This window comes from Pocillopora damicornis, chromosome 14 (assembly GCF_964200805.1).
Source record: "Pocillopora damicornis chromosome 14, jaPocDami1.2, whole genome shotgun sequence".
NCBI lineage: Eukaryota > Metazoa > Cnidaria > Anthozoa > Scleractinia > Pocilloporidae > Pocillopora > Pocillopora damicornis.
The window spans coordinates 3,366,089-3,387,408 of record NC_142683.1 but is presented as its reverse complement, the minus strand read 5'-3'; the positions used below and the strand labels follow the sequence as shown (position 1 = coordinate 3,387,408).

General features: G+C 39.8%; 1 protein-coding gene across 6 annotated transcripts in view; it reads left to right on the top strand.

Moving 5' to 3' along the window:
- The window catches only part of LOC113681826 (1-phosphatidylinositol 3-phosphate 5-kinase), a 35,551-nt gene extending 18,029 nt beyond the window's left edge, over positions 1-17,522 (top strand). Inside the window, exons 20-40 of one of the 6 annotated variants that reach the window (XM_089193323.1) lie at positions 316-427; positions 838-1,049; positions 1,281-1,395; positions 1,967-3,142; positions 4,171-4,336; positions 7,131-7,187; positions 7,938-7,994; positions 8,432-8,479; positions 8,730-8,820; positions 9,877-9,972; positions 10,529-10,621; positions 11,154-11,263; positions 12,161-12,436; positions 12,800-12,865; positions 13,123-13,219; positions 13,876-13,955; positions 14,332-14,435; positions 14,887-15,015; positions 15,263-15,353; positions 15,746-15,907; positions 16,516-17,522. In XM_089193323.1, the coding sequence (XP_089049449.1) occupies positions 316-427; positions 838-1,049; positions 1,281-1,395; positions 1,967-3,142; positions 4,171-4,336; positions 7,131-7,187; positions 7,938-7,994; positions 8,432-8,479; positions 8,730-8,820; positions 9,877-9,972; positions 10,529-10,621; positions 11,154-11,263; positions 12,161-12,436; positions 12,800-12,865; positions 13,123-13,219; positions 13,876-13,955; positions 14,332-14,435; positions 14,887-15,015; positions 15,263-15,353; positions 15,746-15,907; positions 16,516-16,709 (3,532 nt within the window). In that variant the 3' untranslated portion in view covers positions 16,710-17,522. Of the gene's footprint in view, positions 1-315; positions 428-837; positions 1,050-1,280; positions 1,396-1,963; positions 3,143-4,170; positions 4,337-7,130; positions 7,188-7,937; positions 7,995-8,431; positions 8,480-8,729; positions 8,821-9,876; positions 9,973-10,528; positions 10,622-11,153; positions 11,264-12,160; positions 12,437-12,799; positions 12,866-13,122; positions 13,220-13,875; positions 13,956-14,331; positions 14,436-14,886; positions 15,016-15,262; positions 15,354-15,745; positions 15,908-16,515 lie in introns of all 6 variants that reach the window. The other 5 variants (XM_089193322.1, XM_089193326.1, XM_089193325.1 and 2 more) reach the window with 5 other exon arrangements.
- The last annotated feature ends 3,798 nt before the right edge of the window (positions 17,523-21,320 follow it).

Sequence of the window (21,320 nt, the reverse complement as noted above, 5' to 3'; positions counted from 1 at the left end):
TAAGAGGCAAGTTTCTTGCCCAAGAACACAACACAATGGCACGGTTAGGTCTCTAACTTGATCCGTTCTTCCTTGTAAGGAAGTATGCAGAGTTACAGTGATAACGATATTGGGCAGCGACTCCCTTGAACCCGTACGGAGAGTGGAGACCCCTAGACGTATTCCACACATACACGTATATTTAGTTTTTTCCTCCTCCAAATAAATTTCTGATATCTCATTAGCCCTGACATTCTGTCCTTAAATCTTTTCAGCGGAAGCTCTGCAGAAAGACTTTGGAGAAAGAGGTTAATCTTTCCTTTATTTGTTTTACAGAGGTGACACAGTATTTGCTGCGATTTCTGACCGCCTTGAGTCCCTGAAAGATTACCCTATTATTTTGCCCGAACGCCAAGCAAGAATACAACAGTTATTTAAAATACTCAATGTAAGGCCTCAGTAATTTTTCTAATTACGAAATACGACTTTTTTTTTAACAGATAGTCTATGAGGCGCTTAAGGATCAACTGCTTTTTTTCATGTTGACAATATTTCGTTGCTGGCAATATTCATATAACCTTGCTACAGCAAATATTGTGGTGGTTTTTTTTTTATCAGAAATCATGAAATCAATTGTAGAACGTTTTGATCGTGTTCATGAATCTATTGTTCAATAGTTCAGACTTTTCAACAGACCATTAAATTTGGATGGAATGCCTGTGTTTCTCTTTCAAAGAACTCGAATGCTGATTTTATAACTAGTGAAAGATTTTGCACTTGTAAAAATCTTGGTATCGCCATAAAATTATGTTTCCAGAGCATTAATTCATTGCTCTCTGTCTCACTTGGCTTTCCTAGGACGAGCACAAGCGTTTCCTGGAGCAAATTGAAATTGTGGAAAAGAAAGCGGCCAGTCTTCAGGAGCTAGATAATCCGCTGGCCACAGAGGACGTGAGCACCTGCGAAAACCTGGCTCCCGAAGATAGATTGGCTTTAGAGTACGTCATAGCAAACAGCTTGAATAGTCTCAAGAAAACCCTATGTGAAGCTGTAGAGAGTTGGAACAACACGTAAGAACTGTTCGTTAAGATTGCTACATTTACTTTTGTGTTTTGCTTGGTAGAACCTTCACGTTTTTACATTATTCTATTGAAAAGAGATTGGTTTACTGCCCAATTCTTCAACGTCATTACCAGTGCTCTATCTCTATTCCCCTCAAGGTAGGAAGAAAGAGGGCCCTGGGAACCAGTTTGTTGGTTACTTATGTAAGCATTTTTGTCCATTTTCGTGAAAATGTAAAGGTTACAAGAATACGCTCAAGCTGAAAAGAAGAAAAATATCAAATCTGTGACGTCTTCTTACAAAGAAGGGAAGCTGTTGTCGTCAATGCAAAGCGATGCAAAGTCCGTATCCGAGGTAATGGTTTTCTCTTTCTGCTGCAGGTTTACTGGATAAAGGCGCTAAGTTTTGTGTGGGCTCAATTTCTTTAACCGGGTTCGTAATGTAATAGTTACCTTGATTGTCCGGATGATTGTAGAGATATGCACTTTTTGATCGGTAAAGTATTACGTCATATCCTGTTATAATTACCCTCCGCGTGGTCATTATGATACTATAGCACCAGTTTTCCAAATGGACTTTCTGCGAGTTCTGAATGTTTTTAAAGGGAAAACAGATAAAATGGAGAAAAATGCAGTTGCTCTAGTAACCGCCTCGCCTATTAAAAAGAAACAATTATCTTCAGGTTCCGTCAGTAATATCGAACAATCCCCTCGACTTCCTCTTTGGGATTATTTTACAGTTCCATTTCGCCGGAGGTCGAAAAAATTGTGTGGCAGATGGGTGTCAACGAAATTTAAGGTTGACGTAAGGGGGATCTCGAAATACGTTAGTTCTTTTTATGCGGTATTATGAACTACTCAACTAAAATGCAAACAATGACGCTGTGTAATATCTAATTACCTATTTCTCCTCATCTGAACAGCAGCTGTCAAAATCGACTGATCTTATACGTGCGTCTGACATCAGTGTTCCAGACGGTAATCTTAGCCCTGCTCTCACCCCATGGGGATCAAGATCACCATCGCCTCACCCCAACCCTGAGATAAACGAAGATGAACCCGAAGTATTGAATAAGACAGACTTGGAGGTACTCCATGCAACAACTGGTTTTCGACCCATTCAGTACCCGGAGAATGAAACCTGCACCCCTGGGGATTCCCCCACGGCTGGTATTTTACCCGTAGGAGGTGTGGTTAAGGGACATTCTACGCCTGAGGCAAAAAAGGAGACCCTAGCTAGGGTGGGTCTGGACAAAGATGTTTCAAGGATTGAAAGACCTGCTGACTCCATTAAAGCCTTTGTGGCTGTTGCACCGAAGCGGGAAGAACCAGAAATTTCTGATAGATCAAATAGTGGAGAAGTCGAAGGTACGGCAGCTCTCCTTGAAAACCCAATTAAGAATTCTTCAGAAGTAAAGATGGCAGGCCAGGAAAATGTTCGAGTTGATGCTATGAATATACGTCCTGAAAAGGATCGTTCTGGTATCAATGTGGGCGGTATACAGTGGCCTGTGGATGTTGAGTTGGAGGAAATTAAGGGGGAAAATCTTGAGGTTGAGACGTATGGCGCCAAGGAGCCTGATGATAGCAAGACGGAAGTGGCCAAGGGTCCCTCTAGCGACAATATGGTAGACGCAAATGATCCTTTCGGAGATGAGATGGACGCAGAAACATTTAAGGGTGCTTGTACAGAGAACTCTCGAGGAGAGCAGGGACGTTGTGGAGGACCATTGAAAGTTGAAAATGAACTGCACCTTAAAGGCAATAGAACCTCCTCTTGGTATATTGTTGAAAAAGAGACCGAAGACGGTGAAATATGTAATTCATCTTATGACGGGAAACAAAATGTAAGTCATGAACAATCTTTAACGTCTTTGGAAGAAGAAAGTGAAGCTCAGGGAACTGAGACACAAACGTTAAAAACGACTTTCGTACGTGGTCATCGCAGAGTGGCGTCGTCCCCCCCTTTCATTGCTGTATTATCGAAGGAAAACGAGGTTGTTCCTGAGGGGAAGTCTACCAGTGCTGTAAACTGTGTGGAGAGGAGCAGAAGTGACTCTGATCTAAGTTCACATGCGAAAAAAGACCCCAGTGAGTCTGTGGTGAGTTAATGCTCAAAACATCTAAGTTTGCTCTCTTGTGATCAAGATGCAAATCCTCTTTACAAATATCAATACATTTTTTAGCAAAAAGAAGATGAAAAGTAACGAGCTTATCACCCAGAGGGTGTTATACCGATGTAACACTAAATTCTCGTAGTTATCTACAAGGAAATGTAGCTAGAGGGAAGAATTGAAGATCAGATCTTGGAATTTACAAGGGTTTGATAAACGAAAAAAAATACTGAATTATACCAAAATTTTAATGATGTAGGAGCTACTGGGACAACAGTAAATCACAAGTTTAACAAAATTCTTGATCGTGATTTGTTATCAGCAGCCTGATTGAAGCCTGATAAGGCAGAGACTTTTCACTCAACAAAACGAGCACCGTGATTGGTTGACTTCGTCTCGGGAAACATCAGGACTCTTGGGGGAAAAAAAACTTACTGTTTCCCTCGGGACTATACAGGCTGTTCAGGTTGTTCGAAGATCGGATAACGCTATTCACTGGATAACTCTCTATCGGGTGGATAACGCTATATGTTTCGCTATTACCTATCCGCTGGATAGCGATTAATCCGTTGGATAGCGATTTATCCGTTGGATAGCGATTTATCCGTTGGATAGCGATTTATCCGTTGGATAGCGTTATCCGCCCTTTATACAACTGGGCCCAGAAGTGTACATGGTATACTACTGGGTTCGTTTTCTCGCAGATAAAATCAGTCATATTTTGTCATTTCATCTGGGATGTGCTTAACAAATAAGTGTTTCGTTTCTGAAATTTTGTAAACTTTTGATTCTTTAGTGACAGGGTATCGTGTTGTCCAATTCTGTCCGTAATCATACTCGCGACTAACATATCAGACAGCCTCTGCGCGATTGTATGATTTTGTTGATCACTCCTACGATTACAGATCCAATTGAACCCCACTCGATCCTATTACGATTTATTACGATTATTAATTTACTTCATGTTAACTTTTTTATCATTATTTCTTGTCTCAATGTAATCATGTTGCGATAAGTTGTCAACTGAAAGCAACTCAGAGAATCTGGTTGAAGATGAAACCGATGCAGGTTGGCGTGGAAAAGGAGACAGGACAGCTAAGAAAAAAGAAGCAAATGACTCTTGTGGTGAACGAAACACGCACGAAGTTAGAAAAGTGATACCATCAGCTTTTAACAAGAAAAGTGAGTAAATAAATAGTGTTTTTTGAAATACGATTGTTGTGGAATTGGAAGATTTGTGTAGAAAATTATAAATACATAGGCAAAATGTTAATTGCGAGAACGGATTGGTACTGATTTAATCCGCGATGGAGACTGGTTAACTTTGTCTTCAGTCAAAGTAAAGAAGAAGGATGCTTCACAACCAAAAGTTTTTTCCTCCAACTTTACAAATTATGAATGAAATTGTGGCACTAATCTTCTCCATCTTTGATCATTTTTTTCCCTGTAGTGCAATCTGCACATTTTGGTTTTATCTTATCAGTCAAAGTAATATTTTTTGGTTTTTCTAACACTGAAGTGAATCGTACACGTCTAAAAAATTTTGATTTCATAACTCGCATGATCTTAATTATTTTTTTCATGTTTTGTTTTGTTGGTTGTCATGTTTCTTTCTGTGATTGTTTTTGTTAAGCGATTTACATGTTTTTGTGTTTTTATGTTAAACCGCACGTCACTACTGTCGAAAGCAGGCTCTTTTTTTCTATGTCATTTTGCATTTACCCAGTTTTGTATATGACCGAAACTTGCATATATAACTCTAACCGATCAGAACACACATGAAAATTTTGTCAACCAATTGGGAATAAAGCCAACCTATCTTGCTTCTCGTTTTAAAGCTGTATTCCCCTGCAAGTTGTGTTCTGCATCGTCCCTCGTTATTTGCATGTTTGTCATTCTTGGCACAAATTAAAGTTTTTCCCACACTCGCTACCGCCATTTTTTCCCGCGTCATCTTTTTTCCGCGCCATCTTTTTCCCGCGCTTTAGTGGCACACGTTGCGCTATCTTGCTCCGTTTCGCGCACGTTGCCTCATCTTCCTTTGCGTCTGATTGGTTCACTTTGTAGCGTGTTTGTTCTGATTGGTTGAATTTAGTTTTCCTGAAATAGGTGGTACGGTAGACCTTTTGAGAACCATTTTTTGTATTTAATAACTTGTTTATTTATTTATTTATTTATTAATGCATACGTATGCAACGTCTTACGAATTCTATCTTTGCCTTTTGGCCTTTAATCTTCGATAATTCTAACATACATTTCAAAACGTATGAGCAACATTTACGATGCTGTTGAGTAACTACTGAACAAACGCTATTTAGTGCTAGTGTAACCGCCGAATTAATAAAAGCTGGTAGCTTGCTCTTGACACTGGTCGGGTAGAGAAAACCTTGTCGCCATTTAATCGTCATACGACGATTTTAAAGTTTTTGGACTGGTGATTTTAACTTCAATTTTATAATCTTTATCTAACACAGGTTGAGGTCATAACCACAAAATTTGTTTTTCGTTTCCCATCGCCTCACGGCCCCATTTTCGGAAAGGATAAAAACATAATCTGGCAAGCAAAATTTTGATGCTAAACTAAATTCTCTTTATGATTTTTGAGTGGAAGCATGTAATTATCACTTCGGTTCGAAAAGCAAGGGCTATACTGAAGAAGACACTTAGTTGGGGGACGCGCATCTTTGACTACGCTTTATTCTCCAGTAACCTGAGCTTCTCCTGAACTCCTCCTGAACTCAGGGGGTAAGTTTCTTAAGAAACTGTGGTGCTGCGTCGGTGGAAGAGTATAACAGCGTAGTTTAGTGTTGTCAACTGAGTTGATAACGTAAGTTGGCCACCGTAAAGAGTTTAAAATCTGACGTTTCGAGCGTTGGCCCTTCATCAGAACGCTCTGACAAAGGGCTTATGGTGGCTAATTAACATTATCAACTCAGTTGATAATACAGTCGAACCGCGATTATCCGGACCCCGATTATCCGGACTTTCTTCTCTGGTCCCAATTTTTCCATGAATATTAATTAGTTTTGATCTTGAAAACTCAAAGTCGCAAAAAGCCCAATAATCCTTTCAAAAGACTGTTGAAATAGCGTATTATCCTATGCGCTTTTCAAAATTCGAAAGTGCGACGAGTCAAAGAAGTATTCTGATGCGTTCAGCTGATATATGGTTAGCTCAATTGTTTTGTTGCTAAGGGAATTTCATGCTTGATTAGTTCCTTCTGCGTGGGTTATGTAAACACACGAGCGATCGATCGTAAACTCAAATCAAAAACATGCCCACGAAGCGAAAGGTTGCCGTTCTATTGATTAAAGATAAGCAGATAATTATTTCACATTTCTATCTCATTAATATTCATATTTTCGATTATCCGGACTCTCGATTATCCGGACTATTTACCGAGGTCCCGATGAGTCCGGATAATCGAGGTTCGACTGTACTTAATAACCCTGTTGTCCTGAACCCAAGCCTCAGCAATTCCGATGGGAAACGAAAAATTCTATGGTGATGACCATGTAACATTGAGGAGCTTTTCATTAAAGAAAGGCTTTAATTTAGTTGGATAATCGGCTTAATCTTATTTGAATTATTTAACCAATTTTAATTTCTTGTGATAGTTTCTCTTATTCTAAACTCACCCTGAATGTCTCTTCAGTAAATTTCCAAATAGTCGAGAATAACAACTAAAATTTAAGGCTGTTACTCTCAAAAAAAAAAATAGGATGCCTCATCTTCTCAACTTCGGTTCTAACAGAGTTCTCTCTTTGAAGGTCTCTATAAGTACCTCACTTTGCGTATTCATGAGCCAAAAAATAATATAATGAGCGATAACCGCATGAATGCCTCATCTCTTTGACTTTGGATGTAACAGCCTTTTTTCTCTGTAATTCTTCACGCGTACCTCACTCTGCGAATTCCTGAGCTTGGCGTTCGACACCATTGACCAATGATATATTTGAAACTTTTTTTGTTCAAGGTCTGTATAGGGCCCAGTCTGTGGGGGCTACAAACCAGGGCGGTTCACCAAAGAAGGGTAGGGCTGGAGCGAGTATGCGTGATTGATCTCCAGTCGCTGTGTTATCATACGTCATTCATCCATGACATGAAATTTTTACCTGTGTAACCTCTAAAACGTAGAGAGCAGTGGCATATAAAATCTCCCCGGAAATCCTACACTCTATACAGACTGTATTTTTGTTCCAAAGTATAACTAAGTCCGCCACTCATGATTTTGGAATTTCTTGCTAACTCAGTTGATATATTGAGAGTGATCTGGAAAGAGGACAAACTACTTTGGGTAGGAGTACTGGGGCGCTGGATGACCCGCCAACTTGTCTTTCCCCACCCCCCAACAATTCAAGCTTTCCAGATTTTTCTCCCCACATTTTGGATGAGATGCGGTGTAAAACGGGCAACACTTTTTCGCTGTTTTTTTCCCCTATTGTGTCATTCTCATTGAAGCAGGTGATTACCGTTTTACACCGCACATTAGCACGAATTTCTTTCCCCCTATAGTCTATAGGGGGAATATAATCTCAGTAGTCCCCGACTGAATTTTCGATCGAACGTCTCAGAGCAAAACCAAAAGGAGTTATCCACAACTCGCAAGACGAACGATTCTTGTAATTATGGCCGCTCAATAATTTTACTTTGGAGTTACGATATTCAACAACGGCGGTCAAGTTTCATTAAACATGTCAAATCTGCAGTCATCTTTATGATACGCATGGCCGGTAAAAAAGTCCGCCATATAAAATTGTTTTTATTTACCTTTATTTCAAAGGTGTTGTTCGTTCACAATCTTGGGCGGTTAATCAGTGGCAAGTGACTGCTAAAAAGGGTAGGGATGTAAAGTTTTTAAAACATACCATTAAAGTTCCTTATTTTGAACAATTTGTGATCGGCTTTTCTTGACGTTCTTGTAACAGTCACATTTTGCTAATTTATAAAATGACTTAATTTTTGTTCAGCAATTAAATGATTTCCAGTAAATTTAAACAAAGTTAGTCACAGTGTTACCTTAAAAACTGCTGAACTAAGTTAACTAGTGATAATTTACCGTGGATAAACAAGGTGATGTAACTTTCCATGAGAAAGATATCGTATCATCTTAACAAACGTAAACTGATCATGTTTCATTACTCCCTAACACTAGCTCATCTCCCGAGCTGAATGGCTCATTTCAATTGTTTCTGATGTTATTTGCTGCAGTTTACCGTCAGATAAAGACTGTTTTGTGTTCTGTTTAAGTCTTCTGAAATTATTTCCTGTCAACAGCTCTTGTCTCAGATGGAGGAGACCCGGATGCTACGCCTGCCACAGACGGTATGCCGCTGACCAACCTTACTCCTCAAGCCCTCTATTAGTCTATCACCGTAATTTTAACTTGGTTTACTTTAACAAGGCTGTGTACATTTATTACTATTATTTTATCCCTGAAGAATTTACCCCCCTGAATTTCAAACCATTTTCTTTCGTGCGGAGGGGGGGGGGGGAGGGCAAGACATTGCAGTTTACCTCGCTATTAGCTGATGAGATTTTTTATGAGGGTATAAAGTGAGGCTTGTTTTTGCAGCATCAGTTGGAACCAGCAAGCGTGAGAAAGTGAAAAACATCATCTCATCATTTATGTCCGGCTCTGCCTTTCAGCCAGTACCGTCCACTTTGTAAGTTGCCTCTCATACGCCTCTCTTTTGTAACTGTTAGTGATATTCTCTCTCACAGAAGTAGCTGGCATCCCTAAGTAAATAACTTTGGAATACTGAGAAATTGTCATGGAGATGGACCTCAAAGCTACAATGAGTAACAAAAGTCTTGGCATGCTTTACTACGTTTTAAATCTTTCGGATCAATATCAGTATCTGGGCAACTGCCCGCCTACCCCTCCCCTAACTCAACAACAGTCAATTGACAACAAGTTAAGGTTAATGTTGGGTTAGGGGAGGGGTAGGTGGGCAGTTGCCCAGATACTGATATTGATCCAATCTTTCCTTCATCCTATCTCCCCCGTTTCAATGTTGCTTGTCGTTACAAAATGGTCACAGAGTTGAGGCTACCTTTTTTAGGGTGAAGGGGATAATTCCAAGATACTTATCTGAGATGAATTAAAAGATTTCTGTTCTTTATGTTGAGAGGAGGGTCCTCGACCTAGAAAGGGGAAGGCGTGCCAATCACCTTTGCCACTCATTCTTGGACAGTATAATAATAGGGCAAAAAATTCTGAAGGGATACATAAACAACGTACAGTTATCAAAAGAGCCGAGAGGCAAACTGCGCAGAATTATGACCAAATCGATTTTACAATTGGCCCAGAAGACACGAAGCCGCTGTTTTACTTCTGACAATCGTGAAAACAATCGTCTTATTGTTGAAGACAGTTCTGCACGTCGCTTACAAATGCTTAGCGCCTTTGACTCTTTAGAGTGATCTAAAAGGAATTTCTTCTTATGATGTTGAGTCATTGTTATTAAAAGGCGGTGAGATTAAGAAAACTATCAGTAAGGGATAGTATTTGACAAATAGTGAGGAGAATTCATGTGTAGATCTTCGAGGCAAAGAGTCGAGATGACATCTTTTATTCTGAGTTCCAGTTTTTTTCGGTGGTTATTATATTTCTACTTGACGATTGTTTTTTGTGGTGTGCTGAACAACTCTGTTTTAAAAAAAGATGATGTGGGAAGAACGATTGATATTGACATATAACTTTCATGTTTTGTTTACAGTCCAAGTCACGAACACCACCTCCTCCCCCCTGGGGAGAAAGTTCTCGTGGTTGTGAGTGAGAAAGAGACTAGTTCCATCATAGCTTACACACTGAGGTGAGACGCGTGAGTAGGCACGCATAGCGTGCAGATGAAATTTCGGTTTTCCTAAACTTTGTGTCTAACACGTGTGACGGGTGGTAGTTCTAGAAAAGATTATCCCTGAAAGTATGACTAAACCTCACCAATTTGCTGTGATAAAAGCTGATATCCTCCTCAAAATTATGAATTCGTTGCCACCGAGATTCGCAATATTCTGTATAGAGGAACCAGTTGTATACCCCACTCCACTTTCGTAACTCTCCCCCCTCCTCTTTACTCCAATATTGTGTATTTCTGTATTTTGAATGAGATTACGGGGGGTGGGGAATTTAGTCTAGATTTGGTGAACTTTGAACTTATTCTTGAGGGCAGGGGTTGTAGTATTGAGGTAAGGTAGTTTTAAACTTCATTTCTGAAATGCGGCCACGCGAATACTACGTGGAAAGTTAGTTTCACGCAGATTATGTCTTTTGGCTCAACTGTTTTATTGAACAATTAAACGTGCATGAAATTTATTGGTTTGGTTTACGACGACCATGCGTGGTCAAATGTTTCTTTGATTTTGTTTCAGTACAAAGGAATACAACGAACGCTTGCTTCAAATTCAGCAGACACTATCAGAGATCAAGAACGGGGCAGCTAGAGAACACTTACAGGGCAAAGGGTGAATATAGATTGTTTTGTATTATCGGTACTCCTCCCTCTGGCTTAGAAGATTTTATGACGAGTCACTCCCGAGTCAATCTAGGTTGTGTGACAAGTCACTTGATCTCTTTCACAGAACAATTTCCGTGTTTGCACCGTTTCTAGGCCGTCTTTGCAGGAATCTTTTTTTGAGTAGCCTATCTGTTCTTTTATCATTCAAATCGAGCAATATTACCGACACTTAAAAAGGTTTTTTTAACACTTTCCAGTCTCTCATTTTTTTCTGGCGCCTCGAGTTTTCGGTGTCTTTGTGCGCTTTTATTCAAGTCTTAGTTTCGTCTAAGTTCACCTCAGCGACGCAATTTCCCACATTTTCTCTTCTCACGTGTTTCTATGTTCTCCAAGATAATTTTTCCCGCGCTTCCAATCATTCATACGTTTACCCACCCTTGACAAGTTTTTTTTCAGGCAATGATTCCTTAATGTCTCATTTTAAGCGCGTCATTAACAAGCACGTCAGAGCTAACGTTCTAACAATTTCGTTATTTCAGGGACGTCATTAAAACTGGAGATTTATCTGTCAAAAGCCTTTCACATCTGGGCAGTCATTGTGGTACACAGACGTTCATTAGAGTTGATTCCAGTCCAGAGGGGGGAGAAGGTAATTTTTTTTTCTTAGAAATGATAGATCAATGTCAGTATTTGAGAAAATGCGTACCTACCCCTCCCCCTAACCCAACTGATAACAAGGAAGGGTCAACGGATACTCGGATACTGACATTGGTCCCTGATCACTAGGCTTTCTTCTCGCGGAAATGACCATATTTCGCTGTGAGACTGCGAACTTCGTGATACAAATTTGAGGACAGGGTGAAAATATGCAGCCTCTTCTTCTACTGTTTTGTTTTTATCCATTCTCCGGTTTTTTAAGCTGGGGAAATCTGAGTATCAGAAAATGTGATCTAATCGATAACTTGATGGATCGTGAAGCGTTGAGGAGATTTACATTTTTCAAGGAAAAGAGAATGAGCAAACTTTCTAGTTATTTATATCAGTAGTTCTGTACGGCGTTTTATCTTCATCAGTTTGTAAACACGGCGAAAAGATTTGTTAATGAAACTTTTTGTGGCGTATTAAACCTCCCCTTTTGTTAAAAATAACTTTATTGATATATTTAATCGGGAAAGTGTTGTCTCCAGGACATGGTATAGGGGTAAGGGCTCTATAAATGGGCTTCTGAACAGAGTGGCTCTGGAATGAATATCGCCCAGCGTTTTAACCCTTTAATCGGTGAGAGTGACCAGCATCTAATTTCTCCTTCCAATATCACCCATAAATCAAACATTAAGGTCATGAGTATAAAGGAAATGATGATTAATTGAAAAACCTCTTAATTGTTAAGCAAGTTCTCCTTGCAAGTACGTTAGGAAACGTATAGAGATCGGTATGGAGAATATGCATACTGATGTTAGAGTGTACAGGGTTAAACCAGTAAGAGCAGTTTCGATCTACGTCTGAGGCCCCACAGCTTCGTTAACTAAAGCACTCTTTCGCTCAGGTTATGTGCATTTAGACATTGTGAATCCCGAAACGGGATTGGCAGTGGGAGAAGAAGGGGAAACGCCTTCTGTTGCCAAAGAAAAGTTAGAATTCATGAGCAAAAGTCAAGAATTCCACGCAGAGCCTGAGCCACAGGCCACCCAACATGCTAAACACCGAAAAGTGGAGAGAGTTGTGTTTACAAAAGGGAAGAACAACGTCCCTTATCCCAAGGACGACGCAAAGAAGGTGGAGAATAACGCACCGCCAGACATTCCGGCACAAGATGACATCGGTGAGAATGAACGAGATTTTTTTTTTCGTGAACGAGTGAGACGGCTGGGTGCCATAAAAGTATTTCGATGTTCTTGGGGAGGGGGAAGATGCTTGTTAGTTAGGTGCCAAGAAATATTCTCCAAAGACGAGGAAGCTGAAGGAAGATACTCTGACTGTATCTTGTTCAAAAAAGGGGGAAAAAGAAGAAGCCTGGGAACAATATTGATTAAAAAAGAGGAATATGGACTATTTAAGTCGTCGAGATTTGCTCTTGAGAACCTCCCCGTGAAACGCAATGGAAACACAATTGAGGAAGAGTTGACCGATAGTGACGTTTTTCTAGTTTCATTTGATGTTTGTGATCTTCTGTCTTTCTCGTTAGGACTCCTGCAGTTTGGCTTTCAAAGGAAGGATGCAAACCCAGCTGTGGATTTTCATGTTAAGCACCGTAAGAAAGTTTTGCTCGTTTATTTGCACGTTTGTTTTACAGGGAGAGCCTTGTTTCAGAGCTTAAACGACTGCTTGAGAGCGTCACGCTATCTTTACTTGACGGGTCACGCAAAAGAAAGCGAGGGCAGGTCGCGTGACTGTTTCAACTTTTTCCTCTTACGTTTTCCGAGACTATTTGGTTTAGACTTTTTTTGACTTAAAAAAACGTATGCCTTTATCGGGGATACTGAAAGCTCATCTTTGTTTTAATTTCAGAGTTTGCTGACAGTACTTGCCGATTTTACTGCAGTATCTATTACGCGGAGCAATTCAGATCTCTGCGAAAGAGGATCTTTCCTGACGGCGAGGAGAAGTAAGTTAATAACGTAGATGTTTTTTTCCTTCGTCGTTTATTTTCTTGGTTGTATTTTTTTTAACATTTTAACTTTAGTCGGCTGCATTTCCTTGACCTCATTGATACCTGCACCATTGCTGAAGCTGATTCGTGTGTCACCTTGCGCAGGAGGAAACTGCCCTTTTGTTTTTATTATTAAACAAAGTAGAAAGACAAATTTCTTTGACTGCAAAATATGACAGCTGCACGATTGCAATTGTCTTAGTGAAATTGCCGATATTTTGTGTGTATTCTGCAAGATATTAGCCAACGCCTAAAAGGACTGGCGTCTAATTTCTTCTTACAGTATCACCCTTGAATTAAATGTTAAGGTCATGAGAATAATGGAAATGATCACCAATTTAAGAAGCTAAAGATTGTCAAACAAATTCTCCTTGTTAGTAGCACAGGAAATGTGGAGAGATCAGTGTGGAGAATATGAATATGAATATTAGGGTGTAAAGGGTTACGGTTTTGGTTGATATTTTCCTGCTTACAGCCGTTTTTTTTTTTTGCCAAAATTGCTAGACGATCATCGAAGCTTAGAGTATGGTGAAAATTACCCACATTCTCCCCTCCCTTGCAACTGAAAGGTATTCCAGTGCAGACAATTTTTTGCACATTATATCCTCTAGGTACATCCGTTCCCTGCAGCATTCCGTTTCATGGGGAGCACGTGGTGGAAAATCCGGATCTGCCTTTTTCAAGTCATTCGGTGAGAAACTTAATGGATACACAGAAAAAAGAAATCTACTAATTTAGATTAGATATTTCCGACTATCCGCCGCGGTCATGTTGGATTTTATTTTTATTTCCTGACGATTTATTTCGAGTCGGATATTCGATGTTTTAACGCTTATTTGTAACGTTCACAAAATGACCGCTTTTCAAGAAGAAATACATCTGGCATCTGAACTGCCGTTGGCTTCATTAACCCTCGTCTCTCATTCAACCTTGCTCAAACACAGAAAACGAAGTGCAACATTGCACTAAGGAAGATGAGTCGAAAATAAGGTTTAAAGAAAGAAAATTGAGATCCTTCTCCACACAATTGCGAATTCATTGGTAATGTGTCAACGATAACTTTACAGATGACCGGTTTGTCATGAAGCAGATGTCAAGACTGGAGTTGCAGTGTTTTCTGGAGTTTGCACCACACTACTTCTGCTACATCAATAAAGCTCTAGATGAACAGGTATGGTAGGGGAACGTGGTGGGGCAGTGGTAACGTTGTGGTAGGGGGACGTGGTGGGGCAGTGGTAACGTTGTGGGATCCGGACTCGAGGCCTAAATGGAGTCGCTACATTATGTTCATGGAGAAGATTATTTGCTCCCACAATGCCTCTCTCTACTCAGAGGTGTAGATGGGTACCAACGAAAAGCCCAAGGGAGGGGGGGTGAGGTATTGTGCTTGAGTAGCATCATATCCTGGGGGGGGGGGTGAGTAAAACTACGATAGAGCCCAGTCTGCGCTCTCGCAGAATGAGTTACTCTGTTCATGTGCAGACCTCTGCCTTTAAAAAGCGATGATGGGGTCGCCTAACACGATGACTTCACTTGCACTTCATGCTTTGCACTCTGGTAGTAAATTTCCTTCGCATAGCATCAGAAAATGGATTTGTATTGTTTTCTTGTTTTCTTGATAGCGACCGACCTTGTTGGCAAAGATCCTGGGAATATACAGGATTGGCTACAAGAACTCACAGACAGGTGCTACGATGAGACAGGATGTGCTTGTTATGGAAAATTTGTTTTACGACCGCAAAATCGACAAGGTATGAAACTAGGGTATCTTACCAATAAAACGGAAAATCTACGGCAGGTAATTTACAATAATGATCTTTTTTCTTCTTTTCCTTTTTTTTTTTTTTGCGCAAAATTTCCACAATTCTATGGGACCTCAGATCTCCAAGCTCAAACTCTTTCAAAGTTGCCTTTTTGCAACATTAAGTCTTAACTGGTCGCAAGAATTAATTCATGTTTTCTATCTGAAACTTGACGCCTAATGCTTTATTTCTTCAGACTTTCGATTTAAAAGGTTCCATGAGAAGCCGGTACGTTCAGACTTCCGGGATGAAGAACGATGTATTACTGGACGAGAACCTGCTTGAAAGTGAGTCAAAGAGGACTGAATCGATTTTTTTTATGGGTTTTTGTGGTAAATTTACTGTTTAACTAGTTGTAACCCCTTGTAAATCACGTTAGTTTCTATTTGGACTTTAAGGCTCTGACAGAGTACTGTATTCTTCCCGCGCCTGCCTTTATTGGTATGTTTCCCGCTCTTTCTCCGCGGTTACTCGCTGGAGGAATATTTCTCGTGCTAACTACTAACAGTTTGTTTCGCGCGTTTTTCTTTTTTCGCATGCGTTCTGCCCTTTCCACTTAGAAACATTTCTGGTATGTGCAGAATTTCTGTTTGTCGCTGGGGATTTTCCACGAGTCGTTGACAAACAACACCCTGTTTAATTATACGGAAATTAAATTCAACTCCTTTTTCTGTTCCAGTGATCCGTGAGTGCCCGATATTTATCCGCCCGCATTCCAAAGCCATTCTCTCACGTGCTATTCACAACGACACCGAGTTCCTTGCTCAACAGATGGTGATGGATTATTCACTGTTGGTAGGCATAGACGAAGCCCGGTCTGAACTGGTCACCGGAATCATAGGTGAGTCAGGCAGAGCTTCGTAAAAAGGGACAGCATTAGGCAGGGTTGTCAAAACGTATGAAAGTAGAAGACAAGCAAGGCCAATGTGAACGTCATTTACTTTCTTCAGATTTCGAGTAAGACGTAGAACTATTCATTTAAAATGTCCAAAGCGCTCCACGAAGCTTACACGCAACCCTCGAAAGAATTCGGAACGTGGACCCTGTTCACACATTTGGTAAATTTTGTATCTAATCCCACTCAAAACTGCGTAATGGCTGCTGTACAATTTTCTTCGATAGCATTTCAATTGTACGATTTTTCTTCGGCAATCCTAGTTAAATGACATGAAAGTAGCCGTTTCAAAATGGCAGACTAGCCGGCAGTATTGGTCGACTGCAGACTCTTATTAACAGCTCTGCTTAGGCCCGGTGCAGACGCCGTACTCCACTTAAGCCTTATCTAATTCTGTAAATCAGGTCTACGCGAAGTTCGGCTTCTCAGTCAATTCGATACAATTGATGGAATTCCGTTCGACACAGCTTTTCTTTACATAATGCTCACGTAACATGCACGACAAGTTGTGCGTGAAAATGGAGATCTTTTTTATGCACTTTTCTGTTCTGTAGATTTTATTCGAACATTCACTTGGGATAAGAAGTTGGAGATGTACGTAAAAGCCAGCGGCATTCTTGGAGGCCAAGGAAGAATGCCTACAGTAGTATCCCCGGAGTTGTACAGGACACGATTCACTGAGGCCATGCACAGATACTTTCTTATGGTCCCTGATAAATGGACAGGGCTTGGAAGTGACCTTGACTAAGGGACCATTGTAGACGTGTACCTCTCATCAAAGCCTTGTTCAAATACTTCAGTGGTGATTTCAAAATAATGGACCGTGCTTGGAAGTGAACACGTTTAAGATACCGCCATGTTGTCCTCATTTTACTTTGGTGCATGATTCACGGAAGCCTCCCATAGGTGCTTTATTATGGTTCTTAGTTGAGAAAGTCTGGTTCTGAATAAGGGACTTCTTTGCTGTTGCTCGGGGTGCTGGGAACTGATTGGACGGCATCCATTTTACACAAATCCCTCTTACATTCGTTTCTAACTGTACCCGCTATTGCTAGGATACGTTCTGGAATTAGAGGATACAGCAGATTAAGACACAAACGCTTTTTGCTACAGACGATCATTCTTAGACAAATATACTTGCATACTTCGGGGGAAGGGAGGGGCTACATGTTCCCTTGTTGACGATATTTGTAATTGAATGTATAATTTATGTAACGAAAAGTTTGTATAGAATTTAATGAAATTGTAAATTATTTGTAGAAATGATGAATGGAGAGGAAGATTGACATTTTCTTATTAAAACAGAGATAACGAAAATGATACGCGCATATTGAAAAAAATGTTGAAACTGATGGGGTAATGTTTGTTATTCTAGTGGTTTCTATGTATATTTGGGCAGCCTTTATTAATTTTACTTTTTTTTTTCTTAATGTGACATTTTGTCAATGTTAGACTTGTCATCAGACAGGTGTGTTAATAAATTAAGAGATAACGAAACACAATTTTTATGATTAAAGAGCAGAAAGGGGTATCTTATTGAGCGGAAATAAAAAATGTTACTACCGCGTTTGGCGCAAATTTATAACTTGGAATTTAGGAAATGGAGCTGCTTAGTAAAAGCCCGTTTTAATGCAGTGAATCACACCACAGAATAAAACAAAGCTCCTACTTTTATCCTGATCTGTTTCTTAAGAACAGGGTAATTTATTAACGTAAATTGGCCACCGTAAAGAGTTTAAAAGCTGACGTTTCGGGTGTTTGCGCTTCGTCAGAACGATTGGAGGAATTGTAGGTTGTGTGTTTTTATATGCAGAAAATAGAGCTACGCCATTGGTGGGAGTATGATGACGAGAAAACAAGAATAAATTCCAATCGCTCTGACGAAGGGCTAACACTCGAAACGTCAGCCTTTTAACTCTCTACGGTGGCCAATTTACGTTTTCAACTCAGTTGTTAACACTAAATTACATGCTACACTCTTCCACCGACGCAGCAGCACAGTTTCTTTAGAAACTTACCTCCTTTATTCAAGAATAAATTACTTGAATGAAAAGCGCTCTTTGATGCCGTGGAGATTAAAAGTGCCGATTTGAAAGATAAATTTTTGTTCTGGAGTTTGCGAATTGTAGGGAAAGGCCGCAAACTGCCATATGCTTCTTAGAGAGGTAAGGGAGATTAAAGTGTCTAGCGACTGGTTTAGATGTGTCCTTGTCATTTCTTTCTACGTCGCGATGGGGTTCTCGGAATCAGTCACCTGGTCGTCATCCTGTTTCACCAATGTATAACTTTTTTGCAATAAGTGCCAGTTGTACTGTAGATGACATTGGCAGAGGTGTACGTGAAGTGATCAGTGATCTAAATGGATATATAAGGTCCCGACATTTTCTCTACTCTGAAATGATTTAAGAGAATCTGTAGCGAGGAACAAAAGGCCTCTACCTGAGTGTTTATGTTTTCTTTTCCCTAGCTTGCATTGCCCTCTTTTCCTTATGTTCTTCCCGTTGAATTTTGGGATTTCGTTTAATTTTTAGTAAACTCGTTTTTTTTTTCTTTAGTCGAAAGAACCTTCCCGCGAATTGGAAGGGAGTTCTTCTCCACGAGACTTGGCAAGGGTTCGATGTTGCGTTTTATTGGTCGGCGGCACGACTGCATGGGCATGCACCTAAATGAGGTGCGAAAACTGCGAATTTCTTTAGAGGCCAAATACTCGAGGTTTGTTTTTTAAAGAGTAACCTCTTCTTAAACCAATTTATGGGATGTGTAGATTTGTACGATTTTCATGAAAATTGCCCACGCTCTTAAGGGTATGAGGCTTTTATGAAATTCGAAATATTCAGTCTTTCGTGACGTCCTGGAGCGTGAAAACAACCGAAATATTTTCCAACTTCAAAATAGATCTTCTAAGGAACCATTAGGGACAACGAAAAAGCGTCAAACCATTTGTTAGCCAATTATCTGCTGAATGATAATGTCCAGTTTTTTTGGAGGTCGGCGGTAACGTGGAGACTGGTAATTCAGTAAAGTAAATACCGTAAGTTTTTTGTTTAAAGGCTCTCGCGCACCTAAAAAAAATAAAAAAGTAGAAAAAAAACCTAGTTATTCTCAGAATCTACACTGTATAAGCTTTATAGTGTTATATAGCTTTCCGTGGTTTCTTTTATAGTTGCGCGCTTAGGACGATTTTTCCGGAACGTACCCTATTTTGTTGACAGTAACCTTAGATTGTTAATCACTATCTTAAATTCAAGTTATCAAGTTAGATCTGACGTAACTCATAACTTCTTTAATAATACATAAAGACTCGAAAAGATGTTACATCAAGTGTTATGAAAATATATACGAAATAGTTCAATGAATCATATACAATAACTTGTTGAAAGTTCTCAATTGCGAGTCGGAATAAGTTTTGTTGGATTTGACCTCTATCAAGTAGGCCAGGGTGACAACTTATCTCATGAAAAAGTAGTGGAACATCTTACAATAAGCAAGGTTGTACTCTATTGACTACAATTGGAATGTGCAAAAAAGACACTTCTTACAAAACTGATAAACATACTCTGATTACTGTATTATGTTTCATGCTATTGGAATCTGCAGGCCTCGCCGATGATTTACAAAAAAGCCTTTGTCTTCTTATATAAACGTTAAGGACATATTCCCCTTAGCTTAAGACAAGGTAGAACTGAAAACTGTCTTCTGCAGTACTTTGGTTTTTCCTTTCCCAACCAAGTGAGTTACGAACAAAAAAGAAGCACAAAGTGGGCTTAACTCTCCCTAAAACTTACTTCTAATAACAGCATGATCTTTTACAGGGAACTGTGTAATATCAGTTACACTTGAAATGTATATGTTCACCTCCCCCCCCCTCTCTGTTTGATATAATATGCTACTGATTGAATGAATGTTTCCGGACCACTGCGCTTGTCGTGTAATTAATATATAGTCTAAGTCCTATTTTTGTCGTTAAATTACTGCAGATTTTCTGGTGTAAAAGAAAACGAATTTTAATATTTTAAGCCCACTTCCCTCCCTGTAAATCACGAAAAGTCTTATCTTGGCTAAACCTAGTTACTCTCGGAATAATTACTATTTGTTAAGGTTGAGAATAACAAAGAAGGTCATTCAGAGAATAAGTAGAATCTCCAAAATTTTTCATTCGATGGTTGAACTCAAAATTAATTCACTGATTTTGGTTCGGCGCAATAGTACAAAATAATACGAACAAGTTTATTCCAGTATCTGTATACGATGGTTCAAGGCGTCACAAAGTACAATTTGGCCATTGCTGAGAACTGCTAAAGAGGCTGGATTATTGAACTCTCCTAAATTGCCACCCTCTATTCCAAACTTGCCGAGAAACTTTCCATTCAGCTCAAATACTTGTATTCTGTGGTTATTTTCGTCACAGACCATCAAGTGACCTGATTTGTTCACCAACAAACCATTGGGACTATTTAACTCCCCGTCCCTTCCACCCTTCTTTCCAAACTTTTACTGAAAGTTTCCTTTCCTGTCAAACACTTTGATACAATGTTCACGGTCGTCTGACACTATGAGATATCTTTCATATTGAATACAATGGACAGGAAAAGTAAAAAATCCCTGCTCTCCTATCTTCGTTAGAAAATTGCCATCAGGAGAAAATATCTTAATCAGCCTGTTACCTGAATCAGCGACAATGATATTCCCATCACTGTCTACCGATAAACCACACGGACTACTGAGCTGACTATCAAGGCTTCCTCTCCCACCAAAGAATCCCACGTACTCACCCTTCCCTTTGAAAATATGGATTCTACTGTTCCCATTGTCTGCCACGAAAATATTCCCATTATTATGATATGTTATTCCGACAAGGAATCTAACTTCTCCCTCTTTGGTAGCAGACCGACCGAACGATCTTAAGTAATTTCCTACACTGTTAAAAATTTGGACTCTATGGTTGTAACTATCAACAACAACTATCTCATCCTTTGCATTTACTGCATTTACTGCTACCCCCCAAGGAAACCGAAACATTCCCTCAGACGAGCCCTCTTTCCCGAAGGAAAGTACAGGTTTAAACTGAAATGGTGTTACCTGCACAGCAAAAGGACTGTTACGGACATGTTCCCCGTTTACCTTTACAGTCACTCGACATTTTCCTGGATCTCTGGGACAATACCTGACTTGATAGAGTCCATCTTTACAGTCATTTATTTGTATTTCTGACGTGCATTCTCGTCCTTGTTCGTCCCTGATCTCCACCGTTACATGGTCACGTTCATTGAAACACTGTCTTCCTTCGGTGTCCTTTGTTGTCAAGGTAAAGTGAGCTTCACGGTGAGCAATTCCTTCCTCCAGTCCTTTGCCTTCAATA